Source organism: Colias philodice, chromosome 3 (genome assembly GCF_061535455.1).
Source record: "Colias philodice isolate Cphi_HAF_F1 chromosome 3, ilColPhil1 Martin Lab GWU primary, whole genome shotgun sequence".
NCBI classification, from domain to species: domain Eukaryota; kingdom Metazoa; phylum Arthropoda; class Insecta; order Lepidoptera; family Pieridae; genus Colias; species Colias philodice.
Genome location: NC_143088.1, coordinates 6,375,075 through 6,400,884, shown reverse-complemented (window position 1 = coordinate 6,400,884; position 25,810 = coordinate 6,375,075). Strand labels below are relative to the sequence as shown.

The 25,810-nt window shown below is 36.7% G+C and overlaps 2 protein-coding genes across 3 annotated transcripts in view; one reads left to right on the top strand and one right to left on the bottom strand.

Annotated features, from left to right (window-relative positions):
• The window catches only part of LOC149489688 (THAP domain-containing protein 1-like), a 147,140-nt gene that overhangs the window by 102,707 nt on the left and 18,623 nt on the right, over nucleotides 1-25,810 (top strand). The window lies entirely within an intron of this gene.
• Nucleotides 376-25,810, bottom strand: RasGAP1 (Ras GTPase activating protein 1). 2 transcript variants are annotated; one of them, XM_089714381.1, is made up of 17 exons: nucleotides 25,279-25,810; nucleotides 17,199-17,319; nucleotides 12,336-13,149; nucleotides 12,138-12,253; nucleotides 11,322-11,340; nucleotides 11,148-11,267; nucleotides 10,539-10,687; nucleotides 8,973-9,189; nucleotides 7,462-7,665; nucleotides 6,946-7,089; nucleotides 6,585-6,679; nucleotides 5,298-5,408; nucleotides 4,789-4,925; nucleotides 4,325-4,466; nucleotides 3,698-3,900; nucleotides 3,246-3,378; nucleotides 376-3,154 (listed from the first exon to the last, which is right to left on the bottom strand). In XM_089714381.1, the coding sequence occupies exons 1-17, from the start codon at nucleotides 25,361-25,363 to the stop codon at nucleotides 1,687-1,689; spliced, it is 4,278 nt and encodes a 1,425-aa protein (XP_089570507.1). In that variant the 5' UTR covers nucleotides 25,364-25,810; the 3' UTR covers nucleotides 376-1,686. The 2 variants fall into 2 exon arrangements, with proteins under 2 accessions (XP_089570507.1, XP_089570506.1); XM_089714380.1 differs by having other exon boundaries at nucleotides 11,148-11,340.

Genomic DNA, 25,810 nt, shown 5'->3' with positions numbered 1-25,810 from the left:
TTGTCTGATAGATAAGCTAAACAGAATATATCCAGAAATTGAGAAACGGGCGTAACTATTCGTTTGCAATAACATTATTATAATGAAAAATAGACATGAGCGAATACAATAAACGGCTGATTGATATATTGATCAAATAGAGTGAATAAAAACATTCGGCACACGAAACAGAGCTAAAAATTTATAAAATTTCTTTTGGGGTAATTAAAACTTTCGTTACATAAATATAACGTAAGAAATTAATTTTATCAACCCCCTCTCTCTAAGAAATGGGTAAGTAGACATTCAAACCACCCCAGCCTCTGCCTCCACTGAGACACTGAGATGTGATATAAATCATGAATCATGAGGAAATGATGAAAAGAAACAAGGTAATCAAATTTGTACTTAGTGTAATTTTATTAACAAAATGTAATATGTAAGTGAAATAAATAACATATATTTTAAAGAAATATTAAATTTGTACAATATTTTATATTTCTTATAGATTACATCAAAAATTAATTATCCGAAAAAGATAGAACAACAATGCACCTTATCAAATTAAAGGTTATATAAATATACATTCATAAGAAAATTATCTTTAAAAACATTGATTAAAGTTCGTTTTACCCTTTAAAATTATCCATGCATCTATTTTACAAAATAATTATTAACTAAATTATATTTTTATAATATGAGATGAGTTTTGTAAAGTGAATCACAGAATAAGTAACAGTGTTACCGAAGGCCCTTATTGTAGGCGTGATGTCGCTAAGGCTTTATTTAGAATATTTTCATGATACATATGTAATAATATCACTTTTAAGTACATAATAATATGTAAAGGTGCATACAACGCTTGCTATGTATGGTGTATCTTTTGTTGTTAGTAATTGCTTATAAGAATGTACAATTCTACTTAAAATTCAAATACTTATAGACTTTCTAAGTTAGGTATTGAAAATGTAGAAGATATACACAGACACTCAGATCGCTCTGAGCGCTAGAATATGATACGAGTTAAGAGAGGAGTGGCAGTTCGTAGCTAGATTTAATTGTTAAACTACTTATCGCCCTACGGATTCGTTATTTTGTAAAAATAAGAAACAAATCTGTTACACGAGTTCTAATGCTCGTCACAACTTTAATATATTATCTTAACCCGTGACATATACAATACAAATATATTTAAATACAAACAAAATTACAGTGCGTAAAATGTACACAATTATCTATATAAATAGAGTACTTTTATATTACAAAGCTAACGAGTCAAAAGCGACATTTGCGTCAACTGGATATCGACATTGTTCTCTACAATAACATATAATAAAATATAAATACAGTATCTCTCTTAATATTGATAGATTCAATAAGACATCGACACCGATCACAGAATATCATACATCTATTTTAAACCGTCAGTACAATAGTCGTGAATAAATCGTGCAACAGGAATGAGAATGGGCCGCCGCCGCGGCGTCGCACAAACTTGGCACTTTATGAGTATTCAATTACGCTACAAATATAATTCACGCCGGCTCTCTCGAAGACTTCTACGAACTAGAGGAGGCACACGCTCAGGTCGACGAAAACGAGTTCGAAAAATATAGAAATAAATACGAAACTAGCCTAATGCGTTCGCACCGTATCCACGGTCAGTCGTCGCGTCGCAGCAGAAGGATACAGCACTGCTACAGCCGCTCACAGCCTGATGTCGTTGGTGGCGGCGGCGAGCAGCGGGGGCGGCGCGCGGCGCCAGGCGGCGGGCTCCAGCGGCTCGGCGGGCGCCAGCTCGCGTGCAGCGCCCTCCTCGGGCGTGCGCACGAACGCGTGGCACTGCACCTCGTCCTGCGCGCTGTAGCGGTGCAGCGTGGGGAACTTGAGGTTGGCCACGATCAGCGAGTTGATGGGCCGCGTGGGGACGCTCACCGTGGTGGCCGAGCGCTCGATGCGCTTGGCGTGCCCGCCGCCCGCCGTCAGGTCGAGCGACTGCCCGCGGTTGTACAGCCGCGACTGCCCGAAGCGCGGCGTCAGCCGCCCGATGAGGTTGTCCTCCTTGCGGCTCTTGTTGCCCGATTGCGAATCTTCCTTGGAGGCGGTTTCCGACTTGGGTTTTTTCTTCAGAAAAAACGGCGTCAACCTCTCCGCGAACGGTCTCGACGTATTTGCGGCGACGTCGTGGACGTTCGAGGTGGAATTGGAGGTCTTGAGGGTCTTGATCGATTTCGACTGGGTCTTGATAGGATTCGACTTCCTCTGTAAACTTATCCTCGAAAACATGCCATAATCGTCTTTTTCTTTTCGATCTTTTGACTCCTCGCGTTTAGTTTCGGTAGAATCTCCTTCGGGAGTTTCGTCTTCGCACACTTTGAGCACACAGTAATTTTGTATTTCGTCAAGTAAACTATCATCGTTTGAAGTGGTGTCGATTTTACTTGTGGGCCTCTCTTCTCGCCTCTCTATTTGACCGCTTGAGAAATCTGAACTTGCGGCATCCGGTAGACTGGTTGTCGAACAAGACAATTCTTTTCTCTGAAGCACAGATTGGTCTCCAGATTTCGATTCTATATCTATGGGTTTAGGTTGAAGTCTCACTCGTGCAGCAGTGTTTCCTCTGGGAGGAACCGCAGGTGGAACGTCTTCCTCGGACGTTTGTGCATGGCTCATAAAATTGGCCATGAGCTCATACTCTTTGCATCTATTTGTCAACTCATAGTCGGAACGTTTAGGCGGCGCAATTTCCGGTTTAGGCCTTCGAACAGGAGGCTTTCTTTCCACATCGACATATTCACACAGAGGAGTCGCCGGAGACACTAGGGTAGGCCGTGACGGGGATAGGCGCGCAGGTTTCGGAGGTCTGGCTGGTTTTTCATTGGAGGCATCGCTATCTTCGGACGGTTCGTGCTTGATACAAGACATCGTTAAATATCCACTACCCGTGGATTTATTCGATTTACCCGAGGAGCGTTCATCGCCGAGTCTCGCTAATTTAAGAGACTCAGAGCTGGAACAGATGTCGATCGAAGGCTGGAGCGGGAGGGCTTTGCCGTCGAGGTCTATCGTGGGCGACACGTTGCCGCGCCACGGCCGCCACAGGAACGAACCGCTCTCTATGTTACCAGCGGCACCGGCCAGATGTAAATAATTGTCGTCGCCGATTGGAGCTTGTCTATAAAAAATAAGTAAAATTAAATATGATAACATGATAATTTAGGCTTAATAAATATCGATTATAATAACAAACAAAATAATCCACTTACTTGCTCCCATACTTTGTTTCCCTCGCTAACGACCTTCTATATATACAGTGCCTGTGCTCCAAGTCAAACATAACTCTCTGTAAATCCCGCAGCGTTACCGCTTCCGCTTCGCGCTCTTCTAGACTTGTATCATCTGAAAAAAAATTAATATCTTAATTAGCTTTGTCGAATGCGCTAATATTGTGTAAAAGTTAATTAGTTTAACAGTTTATTGGTTTGCAAGGTTGTATATGAAGTTTATTATTATAATTTTTATTAATCACATAGTATTTCTTGCACCGCCGTGTCTAAGTTATTTTCCTGGTCACTTGGATTATTTAGGTTCGTACATAATAAATTATTAAGTTTTAAATTGTGTCCAATATTATACATTAAATAATTTTTAACTTCATATAATTAGCTGGCTATTTTACAATTGATTGTACACATAAAGTAAAATACAGGGTGCGTACCGGGCGGGCGGCGCAGGCGCGCGTCGAGCAGCGCGGCGTGCGCCACGAGCAGCGCGTGCAGGCGCTGCAGGTCGCGCGCGGGGTCGAGGCGCAGCGCCAGCGCCGCCGGCCCGCGCGCCGCGTCCGCGTCCCGCTCGCCCGCCGCCACCGCGCCGCCGCCCGCGCTGCCGCACCCCTCCGCGTCCGCCGAGCTGCGACCGCAACTGCACACACGATAAAACACAATGTACAAACCAGTACAATCGATAACCTTACTTACTACTACAAACGAATGATATAAAGCGTCTTAAAAACTATTCACGTTCAACAAACATACTCCAACAAATTCATGACAAACTCTCTATAAAATATTAAATATTATTGATTATAAATTAACTAAAACCGACAATAATTATGTCTTATACAAAATTTAAGGTTGATGTTCTTATTGAGTATTTAAAATATTTTTTTTTGTATCACATACTTGTATAAAATTTATATTTTTATAACTGTACTATTCATCTTATACAAAATTTTAGGCGTAGGTAATACCTACCTAAAAATTCATACAATTGAAGGACAAACAAAATTATTCTATTGACAAAAAAAAACAGATTAATATTTTATAAAGTGACAATAAGCACGTACCACGTCCACTTAGTGTCGCTGTAGTACCCGCGGTGCGGCGCGGCGGCGGGCGAGTGCCGGCACAGCGCGGACAGCAGCCGCAGCCACTCCGCGCGCTCCACGCAGTTGCTCGCCTGCACGAACAGCACGCGCTCGCGGTGCACTGCAAGTACGAATTATATTAATATTTTAGCTAGTACATTGATTAATTTCAAAAAGACTAGCCGAACAAATAAGTGTTGAATGTTAGCTTGTAAAGGCTTTTTTTTTTTTGTACGAAACATATAAAACGCGTTATTATTGATGCGTTAATTTTCTTTCGACTGATAGAATAGCAAAAATGGTTGCTTTTTCATCCATAAACAATAATTCCATTCACCCAGTTTGAATATTAATTTATTCACATTAAAATAAATATACTACTCCTTTTTCCATATTTTTTTCTCTGTATAAAAAACTCTGTACTCGTATCAAGTTGTACTCACCAATTTGGAAGATATTGTTAGCGTCTAGTGGTGCGCCAGCGGGCGGGCAGTCCACGGGCGCCACGGAGAGCACGCCCGATAGAGGGAGCCGGTGTGCCGCCGCTTTAGCACCGCAACGCGACCACCATAACTCACCACTGCAAGATAGACATTATAATATCACAATTCGTAGGATATGTGTAAGGGATGGACAAATTTTTACGAATATGTAGTCGCTACAGACAACATTTGTGAAGAATTGTTAATAATATGCGCCTGCTCATGTACATATTTAATGTTTATTTCTCACAAAATTTTTAATCTGAAACTGAATATATTTAAAATTATTTATTTTAATCAATTATATACCACGAGTAACATTATTACATTTAATGATTTCTTTTCTTGCAACAGCAATAGGAATCTGCACCTATTTCCATAAATTTGATAACACTATTTATAAGAAGTAGCGAGATAGTTTTTAAACCCAAAATGATACCCTAAACCACAAGCAATAGAGTATAAATTACCTGGTCAATCTGAAGTGTCTCCGTTTGGAGTGCGTGTGCGCGGGCCGCACCCAGCGGCGGCGCGGCGAGCCCGGCCCCATGCGCACACCCTCCGAACGTTTTATCATCGTCCTGTTGACGAACACGTCTTATAAATAATAATAATTAATAACTAACTAAAAAATACTGTATACAGGGTTACAGGTTAAGTCGACCTATTCCTGTTAAGAGCGTGTAGTAGGGGTCAAAACAAACTGATTTGATCTTATAATACCATATCCAAAAGTTAGCCGTTGAAGAGTTATTGCAATTTTAATTTTTTTCTTGAAAATACCACTTTATCTTCGCATTTAGCGTTTAATTTTTTATTTTACTTATTTGGTCTGGGTTTTTTTGAGTTTTTATGTAAAGGTTGAGTTAAACAATAATTCTCAGCAATAAAAATCCATATCGCTGCAAACAATTCAAAGAAATGGCTTTTAAACTAAAAATAATAACATTAAAGTAATTAAGTTAACTCGTTTTAAACAAAGATATTGAAAAAAATCTCTATGAAAATGTGTCTGCAGATGTTTTTAAAAACATGTGCATGTTCTTAGCTATGTAAAAAGGTATGATAACCTCAGGTAGCATTCGTAGATTCCAAGAAATCGGGGATAAACTTGGTATGGGGAAATAATTCTTAGAATAGCTCATTAACATCGGTCTAGTTATTATCTGCCTATGCGAACAATAAAGGGTTGTGCCGCGTGATTATGATGTCTCACTCACACGCTGCAACTATCTCGCTTCCACCTACTGGAGAGAGCGAGCAAGGTGATGGACGAAGCTGTATGGGGCGAAGGATGCCGCTTTGTATTTTTTAGTCTGCTTATGTGATTCGTCCGTAGTAGATGCGATTTCTGTGCTCCTCTGTGTATTGACAACGCGACTTGGCTTTCTTTTTGGACTGATTTTCTTCCGATTCTGTGACCGTGGCCGTGTATATGTAAGATAATAAGCACCATATATACAGAATTTTAAATTAAGAACAAGACTGTAAAGTGCGTATGTACTAGAAAATGGCTGCAATCAAAAAGGATTGCGGGTTTTATATGTTACATTAATATGTTGCGAATTAAAAATGTCACTAGAAACTCTTGAGTTGATGCGAAAAAATGAGCTTTATGATATTTTAAAGAATGACTTACCAAGAACGCTCCCAGGTTATACGAAAGCAATAATTTAAAACACTTTATTAAATATATAGAATGAAGAATCTTAGTATTAGAATAATATAATAATTCAAATAAAATATTGAATACCAACCCTTCTTTGAGTAGAACTGATGTTTCTTGTATATTATTGTTTTGTGTGTCTGAACTGGAGGAGATTATTTCGAGAAACTGCCTTATTGCTTGCACCTGTACAGAAATAAAATGTTATATTTATATAATTCAACAATTTATTCATGCATTAGTATTATTGAATTTCAGATTTTGGATGAAATTGTAAACTGATTACTGAATATTTTAGTCCTTTCAGATTCCACTCAGATTACCAATACCCACGGAGGCGAGGTTAGCCCAATATCACAAAATTAGTATCACGTCTGCCCTACTACTTCAATATACATCTATATTAGTGTACCATCTACCTTACTATGTGTATGTACAAATGTATGACGTACATGTCGTGGCGTGCAGAAGCTCCGGTAGAGCTCCGCCATGTACTCCTCCTTGCAGACCTGCTGCGCGGACCGGCTGCTCACCAGGTTGCCGAGCGACTGGATCGTCTTCGAGATCAGCGTTAGCGTCCGCGTCGTTTGCAAGTCCTGGGTGAATGGATTCATCAAGCTTTAATAAAATGTTGGCTATTCATTCAATGACTGGAGACATTTGAGGGTATAATTAGAAGAAGAAAAAACCGTCGAATTGAGAATCTGCACCTTCTTTTGAAGTCGGTTGATGTGAAATTCTTATAGCATAAATCTGAGATGCAAGTACACACTTTACAAAAAGATGGCTAAATAATCTTGTTGTTTACTTGTTTTATCTAAAAATACATTTGACTATTCTATTTAGGTTATAATTATACTTTTTTTGTAGAGCAAAAATAAGAGACTGATGAAGAATGAAAATTGATGGTGAGCTAAATTGAAGATAACTTGCACTCTCTAGTAATCTAGTCCATTCTGTTCACTCACAATCTGTTCCGTGGTGAGATCAAAGAGCCTCGGTCCGAGTATGGCGGGCGCGAAGAACCTCAGGAATATGAAGCCGGACACGACCGAGTAGCGCACCTCCGCGTTGGCGGGGAAGTGCCGCGCGGCGCACTGCCGCAGCGCGTCGAACAGCCGGCACATCGCCGCCGGGCACGTGCCGTACGACGACGTGATCGCTGCGAACACCTGCAAGAGATCGCCCATTTGGTTAAGGGCTTCACATTTCTCTTCTTTCTTTTTGACGTGACAACATCTTAAAATTCGATAGAGCCGCCTGCCGGCACGAAAAAACATGACTCATGCGGCGTTACCGCGCCCTGAGGCTTGTACTTGTGTCTTCAATTTAAAATTACACAGACACGAAGATATCAGTGACAATTTAAATAAAATCAAAAATCAATTAATATATGTTATATGTTTATAGATTTCGATCGTAGATGTCCTTATGCCAACAAGTTTTTGTGTTTATAGACTTTCGCTTTTAGATGTTACTAGCACAGCTAGGTTTCATCCGCATTGCTCCGCTCCCGTTGGTCGGGTGATAATATATAGCCTATAACCTTCCTCGATAAATGAGCTATCTAACACCGAAAAATTTTTTGAATACGGACCATTAGTTCCTGAGATTAGCGCGTTCAAACAAACAAACTCTTCAGCCTTATAATATTAGTATAGATTATACTATGTAGAATTATTCTTTAAAATGTTACGGATATGAATCAATTATATTTTTTGGTGGTTAAACAGTTGAATCGACTCTTCTTATTCGTTTTATTCTAGACCACAATATTTATACTGATATGCATTCGGATTTACATTCGCATTTACATAACACAGTAACAAAGGAATAAAATATAACAATAGAAAACTAAAATAGCTTTAAAAACATTTAGAATAGTAGTATGTATGAATACTGAATTAAACAACGTTTCCAGATAGCATGGCAAACATTTGATAGAGGTTTCATAGAATTTGCCATACTCTCAACATTAATTACCTATAAAAATCGATGAAATACAATTTGCTTTTGTACATTTTCACTTATAATACCACAAGAGCTTCAAAATTATCGGGTATTTTCCGATAGGTTCGTTGCAAACAAATGAAGGAGTCAAGTTTTTAGTCAAGGTTAAAAAATTTTTCCTGAAAAACTTGACGACTTTATTTGTTTGCAGGGAGCCTTGAGGGAAATGCCAGATAATTTTGAAGCTCGTGTGGTATTCGGGAGATTATTTTTCCGTCCCAAATGTCGGCCAATAATTTCACAATTGAATTGAACCTGTCAGTTTGACGTCAACGACCAGAGAAAATTTTCAAAAAATTATCAGTATAATACCATGTAGGTTGTACCACGTGACGTCGAATGGTGCAATTCTATTGGTCGATATTTGGGTCGGAAAAATAATCCTATATAATTGTAACTAGAATTTCTATGCAAAATACTATCCCCCTTTATACATTTCTACATATTTAGTACTTGCAATATAACATACCCTCTCCACATAGTCCTTCAAGTTGGCAAGGTTGGCGGCTATATCGGCGGAGGGTTTCACCCGCGCGGGGTCGATCTCGCACGGGCGGCGCTCGTGCAGCACGGCCGCGAGCGTGGGCCGCAGCACCGAGCGCAGGTACGCCGCGCCCGTGAGACGCATCGCTTCGTCCATCATTTTCGATACCAGCGTGTTGCCGCGGAATATTGTTGTCGCGTCCCTGTTGGAGAAAACTTTTATCATCATTTGTCACCCAGTAACTAATAGATAATTAAGGCAAATTAGTTCTTTATAATTAGGCCGGAAACTGTTCACAATCACAAATAACTAGTTCCACTTTTTTTTCCGATTTTTATTACAAAAAAAACGTGAATTGTATGTTATTTTGAACAATATTAACTATAAAAATGCAGTTCTATCAAGAGGTAACAATGCAATGTACAAAGTATAAATTATCTTAGTTTTAAATTTAATATCCTGTATAGCCCAAATTTTGCTATTATTCCTGAAGACCAACAGAAACCTTTTCAAGATACTTTACAGTTTACACATAACAAAAACACTTCTCCTGGCTATAACAAGGTCATTTATTGCAATGAAAACAAACGGATTATGAATTATCTGATAGCAAATTTGGTTATGCAAACGCAATTACAAAATGTTTGTTTACCAAAATTAATGTAGGTATTTTTTGAATGTATTATTACAAGTAGATATACATATTATGTTATTTAATTTTTTATAAAGTATCATTAATTATCATAAAGTATCATTTTATAAAGTATCATGTACATTTTTAAATTTTACTGAAATTACAATGTAATCACATAGTAATTCATTGTTTGCTATATATTATCTTCATGAATATAATCATGGTTTATTTATATTTTTATCAGTACATTTCACTTCCTCTGTATGCGTCGAAGATCAAACTCGCTTTGCACCGATAAGGCTTATCAGTGCAAACTTAGATAAAGTCTCCAGTTTACAATAATAATTTACATTTAATTTTCACAAATTGAAGACAGGATTATGAAATTGTTCAAGCTTATTTCGTACATTTGTAATAGTCATAATAGCCTAAGGGTAATAATAACTATATCACAAAATATAACTTTGAAAATAATCAAATGACAGTATTTTATATGTGAAAATTGTAAGATAAGCGAGTATAGTTTGAAATCTTTATTTGATAATTCTCAGGTCAATGTTAATATGTATTACAAAATAAAAAAAATTATTCGTGTCATTACGAAAACGCTATTTAAAACTTAGAATAAAAAATACACAATAAAATATGGTGCAAATTAGCTCACGCAACGGGTAGGTATATTACAAACATTTTCCCACAGAACAATCGTATTATATTGTTATATCTGTCATCACTTTGCTATCACACTAATAAGATCTTTATGTGAAGAAAGTCATCAGTGCTTTTATTATATCTGCGCAATGAAATCACAAGGGATTGGATTGCGAAAACTATTATAATCCTGAGTGTTACAAATAAATTATATGCTATTTTTTACTTTTAAATTCTACCTTATTTAGTGAATTCGATATACTCACGTTAAAACTGATATTTCCGAGTCGGCCAGCTCTTTAACGATGGGCACGATGAGATCATGGTGGGTGAAGAGCCTCACTAGAGGTTGCGCCGCTTCAGTCTTGTTCGAAACTATTTCTCCGAGAATGTACACTGCTGACGTTGTAATTGGCTGAAAATAAAGATTGTCTTTGTAGGATTATGTTGTTTCATGAAAACTAGACACTCGAAAAGATTTAGTGTTAGAGCTAGCGCGCACGAGCAACTTTGTCTCCGCAACTATTTTGTCTCTCCCATCAATTGTATGTGGAGTTGCGTCGCTACGTGCGCGCACTTTCATACTAGCGCATGGGTGGAGAGACAAAATAGTTGCGGAGACAAAGTTGCTTGTGCGCGCTAGCTCTAAAAAATATTTAAATTTCACTGAAGTTATCCCTTGACGGCAAATAGAAATAGATCCCAGGTGAGCCTCGTAAACAATATTGCAAAAAAAAACTTTTTTATGTATTAGGAACGTCCACGAGTCGGATTTCGACATTGAACCAATATTGATCTCATACAGAAGTTCTGTACAGAACCAAGCAATAGTCTCAGTAAAACGACATATAATGCAGACTGAAATACCGTCCCACCTTCTGCTGAACGCTCTTCAAGAAGAGCTCCTCCAGCTGGCGGTAGTGCTGCAGCGGGAACACGTGGTCGACCGTGTACTTGAGCAGCAGCCGCAGCGAGCCGAGCGCGGCGCTGCCCGCCGCCGACAGCCGCGTGCCCGGCGGCGTCGCGCCGCGGGACAGCGCGCCGCCCGCGCGGGACGTTAGGAAAAACCTGACCAATAACATCAATTGTTAAATACTAATACGGGAGTAAGATGTTTCACCGTCGTATAGCTTGTAACACTTTCGATTCTTCTAACTGTCAACAGTCACAAAAATGTTATTATAAAATCGCTTTGCGACATGAAAGACACACACTTTAACATTTATCAGGATTTTATCATTTTAATATGTACACATTATTAGACTTTAAGTATGAACACGCGGAACGCAAAACTATACATCTTTTTTATAGTGAAAAGTATTGCGGACGATTCGACCCTTTGTTTTAAGATTTATGGTTTTTGTTTTAAAATTATACATATTGTCTCAAACGAATAAACACAAAAAGTTCGACCGCCTTTCCAATTTCTAAACCCTTTGAAGGTTTGTGAAGGGCCATTATTTAATACATGATTCGCGTTTCTCCTCCATACACTATAGTTTTCTATTCCCATCGTGGTCATCAACATCAAATGAAAAAGCAACCAAGCATTTGTATTAAATGTAACTCTAACTGCATAACTTTCCATTGCGATTAACGGAAGGCAGCAAATGGACCATTCAATGAAGGGTTATGGCTAGTAAACGCTCGGTTTCACGCTATACGAGCGCAGATTCTATCACTTGCGTCATGCAGTACTATTTTCGTGTGTCATTTTAAAATACATCTATTAATTACACTCAAATTAAATTTTACTTAATTAATATAATACCTAAGCATAATATAATACCTAAACATAACGAAAAACTTAAATCTCTGCGCAACTAATTATAGGTTTCAATTTTTTTTACACAAATGATCCTTACCATGCACATAATGGATCAGGTGCAGGTTGTCTTAATTGTAACCTTACTTCTCCAAGAAAAACAGGCGTAGCCGCATCATGCCACACTGATACTCTAGCTTCACAAGCTATTCCAGCCTAGAAATAAAAGTAAAAATACATTATTTATTTATACAAAAATTAAATGTTACAAGTTTTTCGTGAATTGTGCAAAACTTACAGATTGCGAGCCATCTTTATCCTTAGGATCAGCCTCCATAACGAGATCAAAACAAAAAATTTCATCAAACTGAGGATTGACAGTCTTCTTTCTTGGTTTCGTACGTTTTTCAACTCTTCTTCCATTTGAATACAGTAACGTAACAAGAGCGAAAGGATCGCACTGACCATTTTTCGTTGTTAGTTCTGAGCATTCCAGCACCCTTAAGCGTAACGTGTCAGGCCCTACACGAGCGGCACAATGTCTTTCTGGGTCCGACCAATAGTCGGCTGCGGTGGGAGAGGTCAATGCATCCGATTCAGCCATCGTATGCATTGGTGGTTTCGTCCGTATCGCCCATTGAGCGCGATCTTTTAAACTTTCAGATCGCGATAGAGCTAATGAGGGTTCAGTCGCTACGGCTGCTAATAATTTTTTACTCGTCGAACTTGAGCATGAACCGAATCTCATACTCTCTTTACAATATTCCGATAATCTAGTGAGATTGTTTGCTTTCGTTTTCGTCGAATAGTCGGTTTTATCTGTAGCCGGGTCCGGGTCAGGCGGTTTTGGATCCATTCGTAGCCGTTTTCTGGAGTCCTCGAGGGACAATTCAATGTACGCCTTACCCTGAACTTCTGAATCTGCATCGACTGGTCGTAGTGCAAACCAATGGTCGGTGTTATTGTATCTTTCCAAGTCTTCTCTTTTGATGGCAACTTTTCCGAGGACTTTGTCCTGTTTACTAGCTTGCTTGTCACGGTCGAACACGTATATGGACAAATATCGAAATCGTCTGGGCACCTCGAATTGAAACTCTTCGCCGAAAAATGGACTGCAACAAAAACATTACATAATTACGCATATGTTAAATATAATTAACAAGTATAATATGACTAAGTCACGCGACTTGTTAAGTTACTATAGAGATATCATATATGAATATATTGTCTTGGCTAGAAACGGTCTGCATTTATCAGTGGGCAGTCAAGTACTGCGATAAATGATAAAATACCGATTTTAGCTAACAAGTTCGTACATTCGTTACATTGTTTTGATCAAATACAGTTGCAATTAAGAGAGAATCGTGTATAAATAAATGGGTACAGTAAAACAGTACCGCTTGTTTTCTAGTTTCCCAGTCGCAATGATCACGATTCTCGCACCTATTGTTTCAATAGATAGGCGAGAATCAAAAAGAAAATAATATAAATCGATTTCTTTCAGGATACTTCTTTTTTATTGAAGCGTGTATTTCTTAAATTCGTTAGTAAGATGTTTACTTGGGAGATATTTTAATTTGTTGAAGCTGTAAGAGCCCCCGCAGACCACAGACTTTTTATCGGCCGATAGTTTAGTCGGGTTGGCCTGCTAGTACGCACACCGAGCCAACTAAACAGTTCAGTCGGTTATGAGTGCGCAAACTATCCAACAGTCTGCCGACTATTTGCTAGTTTCTAACCAACTGTTGAAAAGAGTGGTCACACCGCACAATGAAAATTAATAAAACATTGTATAGAATTGTTATTATTGCTCTCATACACCGGAGGAGGAAAATTAAAAAGAGAGCCCGAGAGTATTGGGTGCATCCTATCTTTAGTGATAGATTAAAATGGAAAATTTTACACTATGCATTCCAAATTACTCCATTACCCGAAAAAATTTTCGCCTTTTATCGAATGAGCATAACTAGCTTCAACCAACTTGTCAAATACAGAGTACCTACTCTTTTAAGTCTTTCTTATAAAGTGGAGGGCGTTTTTCGACTTCCTCGATCAAAGTTACGATCGAAAATTCCGAAATAAGCGACTGAGAATTGAGCGACGCCATTTTACAAAACATGCGCGGCCGACCATTCGCTGTCAAAGCTCGGAGCGAACTGAACTATTGGCCTAGTCGGCCGACTAAAAAATCGTCGTGTTTGCGCGTGTGGTAGGGAGCCAATACTGATTATACAGTCGGCCGATAGTTTGCCGACAGTATAGTTTGAATTGAATCGGGAAGCCCATCAAACTTGTTTATCGGCCGATACCTAATCGTCATAGTGTGCGCATTTGCTTATATCTGCGTACTGATTAAGAGCCCGACCAAACTATCTGCCGATAAAAAGTCTGTGGTCTGCGGGGGCTCTAACAAATATTGAACACTATGAAACATCCATGTCCCTTCAAGTAAACATGACGATAAGGATCGCGCTACGGATGTGCGTGGGCCAGCGTCGTTGTCGACAAAGGTGAAAGTTTTAACACTCGCCTTTGTGTAATACGTAGCCGTGGAAATTTTTGATGTACCGACTATTATGAAAATTAACACTCATACTGTGTAACAATGTGAACATGATGAATTGTTTATTTTGGCCATACCGTACTATATGACACGGTTTTTCCTTTCTTCGTGGAAGTGATGATTTTATTAAACGTTACGGATGAAATGTGCACATTTTGCACAAGTGGGTAAGTACTATAAAATATTCAAATAAAAAATAATCTAATATTCTGTGGCATCTGATTCTGCATTGATAATAAGTAAAGATAGTTTGTAATCTAAACTAAAGATACGTTTTTGTAATTGCTATACAAAACAAACAATTATAAATAAAACCGTCGTTCCTATGACTTACCCTTACAAATTTCTGAGAATTATTATCGTTTTAAACTTCTAGATATGGTAGGTATTAAGCCGGCGTGCTCGCAGACGCATCCGGCGCCACAGCAGTATTAATAAACCGGAGGCGGAACCGCCACCAGCTGAGCGGGGGCGGCGGATGAACACGAATACTTTATTATATCCCGGACATAAAAAGCGAACTAGTAACGCACGCGGCACGCCGCACGACCTTACGGACTTGAACCGTATCTTACGAGTTACTTAATCCTTTCCGTTGATCCGCTAACCGGTTGCATTCTGTCAATTACATTTATTATAATATCTACAGCTATGAATAAATGCTTTGTTCGGAACATTACTCAATTTTTATCATGTGCCACATTTGTTATTATAATATTGCGATCGGCGATATGGTAAGAATATCATGATAAAGCAAATATTCATGTGATTCTTTTATTTCCTTGTCAATCCCGCAACTACATAAAATGGGTTATAAACAATCAAAACAAAAAAATAAGTGTTTGCATGAAATCCCCTCAGAAGACTAGAGGAACTTTATTGTGCCCTTGAACAATCGTGGCAACAAACCTAGAATACGAGTTAGCGGCAATACAGAGCATTGCACTCGCTGGCTCATCGCTGCCTGCCTAACGATTTCACGCAGTAACCATTTTACACACCACACCGTTCCGGTGCAATTTATCACTTAGAAGCTTCCGCTAATATAGCAACAATCAGAGTTTAAAAGGAACAGTTTTAAGATGATCTCGAGTTTAAATGACTATTGAGCATGACATCCCACTTGAATAATTATCTTTCTTATGCGTACTTGTGCCATTGACATCTTTTATTGTTTGTGATATCCAATATCAACAAAACAGAAAAAACATAACAATTGTAATCTGTACTTTGTAAAGTGTTAGGGAAAATGTCTACCATATCGAGAAAGGATAATAATGAATTAATATAGAAATGTAGTTTGATACAAATTACTTTTCATAAGGTTATGAATTCTGCGTAGCAATGCATGAAGTGTAGACAACATTCAATGCTGTTTGGACAGGGACAAATGAGTGATAAGGTATCATAAGACAAAGAACCCATTAAGTAACTCGCCAAGCGGGTGACGTGACGTTTCCTTAGATATCCGTCACCGCGTCCTGCTCACCTCTGGGGTCACTAAATTATTATCACATTTCCGTTCAATCGCTCAATGAACAAATAGAATCATGTACGCTGATAAACATTCAATACGGAAAGAGTATAATTGAGGCATGAGTCATGAAGGATTATTGTTAATAGTGATTTTTTATTGTTTGTCACATCGGCATCCCTTTTGTGCTCGAAATGTAAACTGGAGGGTTTTAGCGGAAGATACGTTCCGCAAGAGCGCGCGGCCGCCGGAAGTGCATCCGGGACGTGGCGCGCCACACCACACCCCTCCGTCACACAATCGATCCTCCCCTTTCTAAAGCAGATAAATTACTGCAAAGTGCAAACACTAAATCGTCTATATCCTATTTTCGTATGTTACAGTTATTTAACATACATATATTTTTGGCGGTCACATTTTTTAGTTAGATTATAGAGATATAACACATTATTTCAGGCCAACGAAAATAGGTATATTATGTATCTAATATTTAAATATGTATATACCATAGCCAAAATAGCATAACTAGCATATTCCAAAAAAATAATTTCAAACATTAAATGAAATAATTTGTATACATATAAAGTGACGAATTACTTTATGGGAGTAATAAAAAAAATGTATGATACGTAAAGACATTTTAAGTTTGAAAAATCAGATGTTTTGCGCGAAGTGACAGTAGTACCCACCTCAACGCTTCGCTTATGAGGCGTGCAAAATCAATAATAAAGCTGATTCCATTCCAGATAAGCAAAACTGCGTAAAAAAAATGTGAACGGAAAGCATGTTCGTACTACACCTCTAATCATTCTTAATTTACGAGCCGAGCGCAATGAACAATTTTACAGCCATTCATAGCGAGCGAAACCTTGACCCAGTAAATATTATGTTTGCTCCCTAAATTTAAAACGCTGGAAACGTTTCCCACACCGTATCAGCCGGAAGGCAGTCCGGATACTGGACAAAGGGACCGTTATGACCGGACAAATAGAATGGACAGATTCCTTTAGTAGAGGTAAAAATAAATAGGACGGTCATGCTATCAGCATACAGTCGATTTATGTTGAGTTTGATTGCATTTACTTTTTAATTTATCGTTAATGATATTTATCGTAAATTCTTACTTGAGTGTTCTTTCAATAGTGGATGTGCGAAATATTTCTTCTTGGTCAAGTGACAGGACACAGTATATATCACGGGTACACGCGGCTCCATTGTTGCGAGCTGGTAAATTCTTGGCTTCACCTAAAGTAAAAGAAATTTTATTTTAAAACATTAATACACAACACACAAAAATAAATATGTACTTAACATTGAACTGTAGTGTTTCATACTTTTAATATGACATTAAAACTCTACAACGATGGAATACTATCAGGTGCTGGTTTATCAAATTGTAGTACCGAATTGAGCAATAAATAATGGAATAACTTTTTTTAGGCTATCGTTAATTTTCATATCGCAAAAGCTGTTAAGCCCAGATAGGTACTCAATTAATGAATTTAAGTCCTTAGGATGCCACATATTATGTTGACTTATCAATAACGTCTATATACAACTCATGATTTGTATTGGAGGATAGTACCTAATACATACATAGTTACTATAGTACGTCGACGGTAGATAAGTACGGGAAGAGTCTTTAGTGTAAGTATTGTGTAAGGTAGAGATAGGGGTATAGCGATTATTAATTCAACATGCGTGCAACTTGATAAGTTATACAAAGCGTGACCTAGCGTCACTTAAGGAGGTGTCTCCAATTACACGCGCCATTGGACTCGCCTAGCCTTTCTGCTCGCGTGTCGTCATCGGTCATTTGCGTAAGTGTTCATACAATTGTTCCAATAAACTCGACATGAGAATAACTCGATTTATACTACTAAATTGCATGCTTTACCTTAATTACCTTTGCGTATACCAGTTTGAAATTTGTTGGACACCCGCCAAATACGACCTTGCATCCGTTATTAATGAGTCTTGCTTTCGCATTTCAAAAGTGTCAACAGGTGATAGGTGTGTATTATATAAGTACATATGTAATTTAGTCACGCAGTGATGAATCCATTCATAACCCTTAGTAAAAAAGATGCGCCAAAAATATTAGCGAGGATGGAAATAAATCTCGCAAGAGTTTGAAGCGTTCATGAATGGTATTTAAAGAAGGGTCCACTGATTGCGTAATGATTGCGACCTCGCCAGATAAAGCCGTACATGGCCGGACAAGGCAAGTCAACCATTACATATTTGGCATCCATAAGAATTAAAATCCCGTCGAGCAAATCAAGGGACTATATGTAACGTTTAATAAAACGAAGTGTCTAGTCGTCCGCTAAACGGATGAATAAAATAAATTGGTTGTCCGATTACCGGATGAATAAAATAATTTAATCGTCCGATTACCGGATGAATAAAATAATTTAATCGTCCGATTATTCGGATTACTAGATAACCTTTTAACACTAAAGCTAGTTGGGTTGGACTAAAGCAAAGGGGGCGCAGGACTTTTGATGGAGTTGGTGTCATTTTAACACCTATTTATTATTGTTTTATCGTAAAGATAACACTAATATAAGCATGTTTTATAGGAACAACTTTTCTCTAAAATCAAAAATGGCCGAGATATTCGCCCTCAATTCGTTAGGTTAGGTTAGCCTTTAGGTTAGGTTAGGTGAGGTTTCTTAAAAAAAACTACACAGAAATAGGAGCCCCGCTTCGCGGGGCTCCGTCGACGCGCAAAAAAAAATCAAATACCTACGTGTGCCCTCCTCCCCCCACAAAAAACCTATAATACGTGCGGCAGTTCTCTAAAGAAACCCCGATAACCTAACTATATAGATAAATAGATGTTATCGGACGATTAAATTATTTTATTCATCCGGTAATCGGACGACTAATTTATTTTATTCATCCGTTTAGCGGACGACTAGCGCTGTCCTTAATAAAAAGCTTTGCATGTCAAAAAGAAAACTACCTAGGTACCTTAAATATTGTGAAACCTAATTTCCAAAAATAAACCTTGTACAAACATAAACTGGATTTTTTGTGGCAATAACAAATTAAACTAAAATTAATTCTGCTTTGGAGATAAACGTCATCCCTTCGTGCCCGGACCGCTAGTTACAGATATTAATTGTCTACAATGTCATAGATACGAGCAAAAATTGGGATAAGATATAGGAAGCGCATATAAGTAAAACCTTGTACAAACATAAACGTTAGATTTAATTATACGTTACGAAATAATCACACGCACTTTGCGTCACGAAGGTGAAAAGGAAAAACTTCTCACATTGTTATTTGCCTTGGCTAAATATCTCACCTATCGTTTCTATTATATGTATTTATCCACTACACCTGCATGGATATTCGTAAAAAATAAAATTATAGAAAAAATCATCGGTATCCAAACCGACTTCGCGTCCTTCGGTTTTAAGTGTATAGGGACATTCCAATAATTTCTAAAATATTTATTTAAAAATGTAAAAGTTCCACATAAAAAATAGCATCATGGTTCACGCATTTATAATTGATCAAAGAATAGATAACTTGATGATTTGTCTTATCCATTGAGTGAAAATAATAATAAAGTATAACTATAAAAGAGAAAGACGATCCAAACGAAGTACATACAGATATAATAATAATGTTGTTGATGAAAAAACGACCACCATCATCTCCAACACGACAGTAATACACGCCATCAAACTAGACCGTGGGAGTGAAACGGGAATCTGAATAAGCTTGTCTGAGGAAACGAATTATATGTACTTATGGAGCACAATAGCAAATACCGTCATTAAGATATTTCCACACTCGTATGCGTGGTGCGTTTCTTTCGAAATCGAAAGTACTTTGGCAAAATAATATGCGCCATTCGCGTTAAACTGTTGGCTTTAAAAGGCCAAATATATACAATCACCCAGGTTGTAAATTGTAATATACCTATTGTAAACCTGTTAAAACATTCTAATTTTACAATTATTGATGTAAACTTCAATGAAATTAATTATCTCTTAGATTTGAGATTTACAATTAATTCAACTTAAGTTAAATATTGCTAAAAATAAATTCGATTTGTATGTACACAATTGTCTCATAAATAACACATTGCAATTATGTTAATATTAAATGTTGAACCATTACATAAATATTCATTGTTAAAAGTGCGTAGGCAATTGCAAACTAGGTATTGATATAATGATCCTGAGAGCTCGTGTACACAAGAGCATCCTACGTAGCCCGTAGATAGAACTTTTGTATTAAGATATCTAGGTCCCGTCCTACGACAAAATAAACAGGTGGGTTGCGAAAACTCAGCTTGTATTTTTGCAAAATAAATTCTTAACCAACTAACAGCGAGTATTTTGTAATACCATTTTAATAGACATTTCGCATATGATTTGCACATTATTTGGTAAACCTTCACGGTTTTTTAACAATTCTCATTGTGATAAATTAAAATAATAATATGCGCTATTACGTTATTTTTACTCGTTTTAAATATATCATTCATGTTAAATGTTATACACATTTAACATGAATGATATATTTACATAAAAACTTAAAACGGACCACGATGATGATTTAAATCTTATTTTATTCATTATCATGTTTGCATTGTATACTGGATTTTTTGTGGCAATAACAAATTAAACTAAAATTAATTCTGCTTTGGAGATAAACGTCATCCCTTCGTGCCCGGACCGCTAGTTACAGATATTAATTGTCTACAATGTCATAGATACGAGCAAAAATTGGGATAAGATATATATAGGAAGCGCATATAAGTAAAAGGTATAAAAAACCTATAATCTGATTCATACATTTAAAATCAAAGCCGATTACTTCATTATATTATGTAGCAATTAACAGTAGGTAGTATTGTTCTTTTATAAAATCAGCAAAATACAATGATTATGCCATACATATAAGTATATGCTAAGTGGTCTGTATCACCGTGTATATGAGCGTGATCCTCAGAACCTCTGTCGTTTTAAGTAACACAAGTTAAAATTATTCATGGCAATTAAACAAAACCAAAAACAAACGAAATTCGGAAAGTACAATAACTGTAACTGACATGTACCGAAGAGGCATATTATCACAATCTTATCTGCGAACTCAGTAGCAGATAAAACTTTTGAATGAGCATATAACTCCACGTGAGATTTTCAAGGCGACGCGGACGTCGTACATCGATAACAACGATAAATGAGCGCGTTTTTCATTAACGGGCCGTCGGGTTTCCATGAATGGATGCGCTGAATGGAAAACGCTAGGCCGCCCCATTCACGGTATATCGCGCATCGTAGATAACTCTACCATCAGCGCGCCTCAAGCACGCAAACGTTTGTATGTCACTCACCGGCCCATTAATCAACGAATGCGTCACGTCACGCTCCTGAAACTATTCATTATGTCATCCTTCAGATGAACGAGTCATAAACTGCACTGTCGTTATCATTATGTAGGATGACGCTGCATTGATCCTCTTAAAAATGTGTTATGATTTAATAGAGAAAATATGCAATATATGTGAACAAAGATGTGATATGCATAAGGACAATTTGAGGGAACTTGCAATAATCCATACTAATATTATAAATGCGAAAGTAACTCTGTCTGTCTGTCTGTTACTCAATCACGCCTAAACTACTGAACCAATTTTCATGAAATTTGGTATGGAGATATTTTGATACCCGAGAAAGGACATAGGCTACTTTTTATCCCGGGAAAATGACGCAATCCCGGAAATCCCACGGGAACGGGAACTATGCGGGTTTTACCTAGTAACCTTGTTAGTTACTAATAATATATAATGAAAATTATGTGTGCAATAGAAAATATAGAGTTTAATGTTTGAAATTATGTATTTGAATTAATAACGATTTTGCAATGTTCTTTCTTTTTTGTTTTAGTTTATAATATTTCATAGTATACTAAGTTTCAAATTATTATTGTCTTGTAGACCTGAGTCTATTGTGTATGATAGAAGAGGAGTGAAAAGGGTCAGGAGTCATGCCCCGGAAGGCGTACTGCACTCTTATCACTACAGACATACTTAGTCTTATCATGGATTTATATACTCGCGCCGCCACTAACATAAATCAATCAACTTTATAGTGATAATATCTTCATGTTTGGTAATTGCAAACTATTAAAATTTAATGAGCAAAATATCTAAGAATATTACTTTAATAGAGGATGAGTTAATAGTAATCATGTCATCAGTTATTTTATAAAATCTATTTCTTTAATCCGTCAGTCCTCGGATCACAGACACAATAGAAAATCTATTGTGTCTCGGCCCGATCAGGCCGCTCGGTGGTCAATGGGTTAAATAATAAGATATGCTTATTGCATAATATATATATACATATATCTATTATCTATACTAATAATATAAAGTTAAAGAGTTTGTTTGTTTGAACACAATAAATCTCAACTACTGAATGAATTTCAAACATGATCCCTAAGTTCTATTAAGAGACTAATTAAAAGTGTGCTGTTAGGCTATATAAGTACCATTGGTGCAGGGCGAGTAATGATTATATGGGAGACTGCTTGTACATAATATATATAATATTAAGAATAAAATATTTTTTAAATTACATAGTAAAAAAATAACTAAAATGATTGAAATGCATAATGTCGTATTATGACTGTATAATAAAGAAAATCATTATTACCAATAGGTAGGATTTACCTTCCTTAAATCTAAGAAACTTATGTTTCCTTTCAAATATCCATGGCATTTTTTCTTTACAAACAAAAAGATTAAATACTTATACTAGTTTATTCTTGTGAAAATATAACATCATTTTGGATTCTGTATTAAGAAATAAACTTAAATTTAACATATTGATAATATCTTTCTTATATATAAAATTCTCGTGTCACAATGTTAGTCTGCATACTCCTCCGAAACGGGTGGACCGATTCTCATGAAATTTTCTGTGCATATCGGGTAAGTCTGAGAATCGGCCAACATCTATTTTTCATATGTACCACGGGCGAAGCCGGGGCGGACCGCTAGTATATATATAAAATTCTCGTGTCACAATGTTAGTCTGCATACTCCTCCGAAACGGGTGGACCGATTCTCATGAAATTTTCTGTGCATATCGGGTAAGTCTGAGAATCGGCCAACATCTATTTTTCATATGTACCACGGGCGAAGCCGGGGCGGGCCGCTAGTATTATATAAAAAAGTAATTTTAGTAATAAGTATAACTAAAGAATGGATTTTAAGGGTTTTTGGGTGGCTCTGTTTGAAGTTAAATAAAAATTAAGTTTTGGATAACTCATATACCGTGGTGCAGAGCTGGGAAAAGTTGTTGGCATAGATAACTTGAGATACATCGCTGCTAGTGCCTAGTACCGATAACTGAATTACATTTGTTTTTTAATCAGGGACTCTTCACAAGTAAGTACATGTTGGAATCTAAATACTAAAAACGAAATCAATTTTGAATAGTATTTTGATATTATTCATATCTTAGTTATTTGAAAAGTATGTATATTGGATGATTGAGATTAAAATATATGTGCTTTTACTATGTATATATAAATTAAAATATATATAAGTACATATTATATAAATTAGGTTTAATTTCAATTTGCTGACCATCTTTGGATTTTATTATATTTCTTTAATATGTAGTGTATGTGTAGCAACATTTTTAAACTTTTTCGAAAACAAACTAATCAAAAAAAAAAACATTTAAGGAAGAAAAATCTAAATATTGAGGCGCAGTTATAATTTAAATACTAGGTTACATTAACTACAATAAAGTGAATTCACAGATATTTTAGTATTCTTAGCCCTCCCATCAAGTGTTAGCAAAAATAATTTATCATATTGCAGTGTGATTTAAATCTAAAGAATCTGTGAACCAGAATCAATAGGACTACATTCAACATTATTGATTACGAAATATGAAACATTTATATTAATAACTATTATTTTATTGACAAATCTAAACATACATTACCTACTTAATAATAGTAATCTCTATATACCTAGATATAAATATGAATCCCTATTTCCCTTCGCCTTGGCATCACCCGTGAACGGCTGGACTGATTTCAATAATTCATATTTTGATGTGTTCGTTATTGTCAGGAGAAGGATCTTATGAAAGAAAAGTCATACAAAATGCAAAACATACCAGCCATATAAACTTTACAGGTTTGACAATTTGCACGGAAGGTCTGAGAAGGGACAACATCATTTTTTTCATACACTTAAGTGATAAGAGTAAGGCAAAACAATGATTGCTGGGGCAGCTAGTAATATCTGTATACTGTATTAAGAGCAAATTAACATACTATTATTATAAAAAAGAAAGAATATCGATTGATTAATATTAAAAATGAATACAATCATTTCACCAATAATATCCACTGACCCAATCATGTGGCGGATAGACCTATTTCATACAGGCGAAATAAGTTCTTGAATATTGTGGTATTTAACTATATGAAACATGCTACCTGACATGTTTTTCATTGAGGTAAGCTTCGAAACTATAACTTTTACCATATCTCTTTCATGTTGAAAATAGTTAACTAACATATTTACTATCACTAACTTAAATAACAGAGAAGAAAATGAACTACTATGTACCAATAAAGAAACTTGCGCTGTATAAAATATACAACAATATTTTTCTAGTTTGAAAAACTTTAAAAATATGCCATGACCATAATATACTTCTTTACTTTATAAGTAACATGTAAAGCTATACAATAAATGTTAAGTAATTAGTATTTTGTTCACGTTACAACTATACAATAGTATACAGCCGATATCTAATCTAATATGATCATAGCACGAGTTCATTGTGTTCTCGGCAATTCATTCATAAACTGCGCGAACTGTCAAAGCATCATACGACAAAAACAATGGCCTATTCTGTACCATAACATAAGATAGATCCAACCATCCTAACAACCGCAACGTTCCAAAGCTATTCTTTCTTACACCTAATAATAAGTACATATCTAAACGGAGTCAATTCCCGAGAGGAAACTTTAAATTAAGTTTATAAGTGTTCTCCCCAGTTACCACCTGTTCACTACAACTGTCAACAACACTTCATAAACACTACATAATCTACACTGTGGCAATTTCATCCAATTATAAATGTTACTTTATAAATCATTACTATTCAATGTATAAAGTTATGCACTGATACATACCGATCTTTATTTTCAAACGTTCTTCTACTCGCACTTTACGCGTTTCGTCCGCCATGTTAAATCCATAACTGTTTATCTCTTTCATCCGCTGTTATCTCTTTCGGAACGAGCCCCTCGGCCGGCTTGTCCCGCCACTTCCGGAGTGTCGTAATGTTCTACTTGAGCCTGTTTCCAACAAATTATGATTTACCTAAATTGAACTCACGGTACACAAAACTGTTCAAGTAGTTATTAACAAATAAAAATGTTCTCATAATCCGTCCATGAATTGCTTGCATTGCGCATGTGCTCAGAATTTCATGCACTTATTTATCAATGAATACACTAATGGATTCTTAAATATCTTCACTCACTAAACTATAACAAAAAGCACTGAAACACACACGATTGATCGAAGAATGGGGTTTCGATTGTTATTTAATTTTCACAACACCTAGCACCAAGTCAATAAAATAATTTGTCTCATTGATGAACAAAAAGTATGAATGAGCAATGACGTCACGTCACAACATTGCGCCTGCGCGGCCCCAAA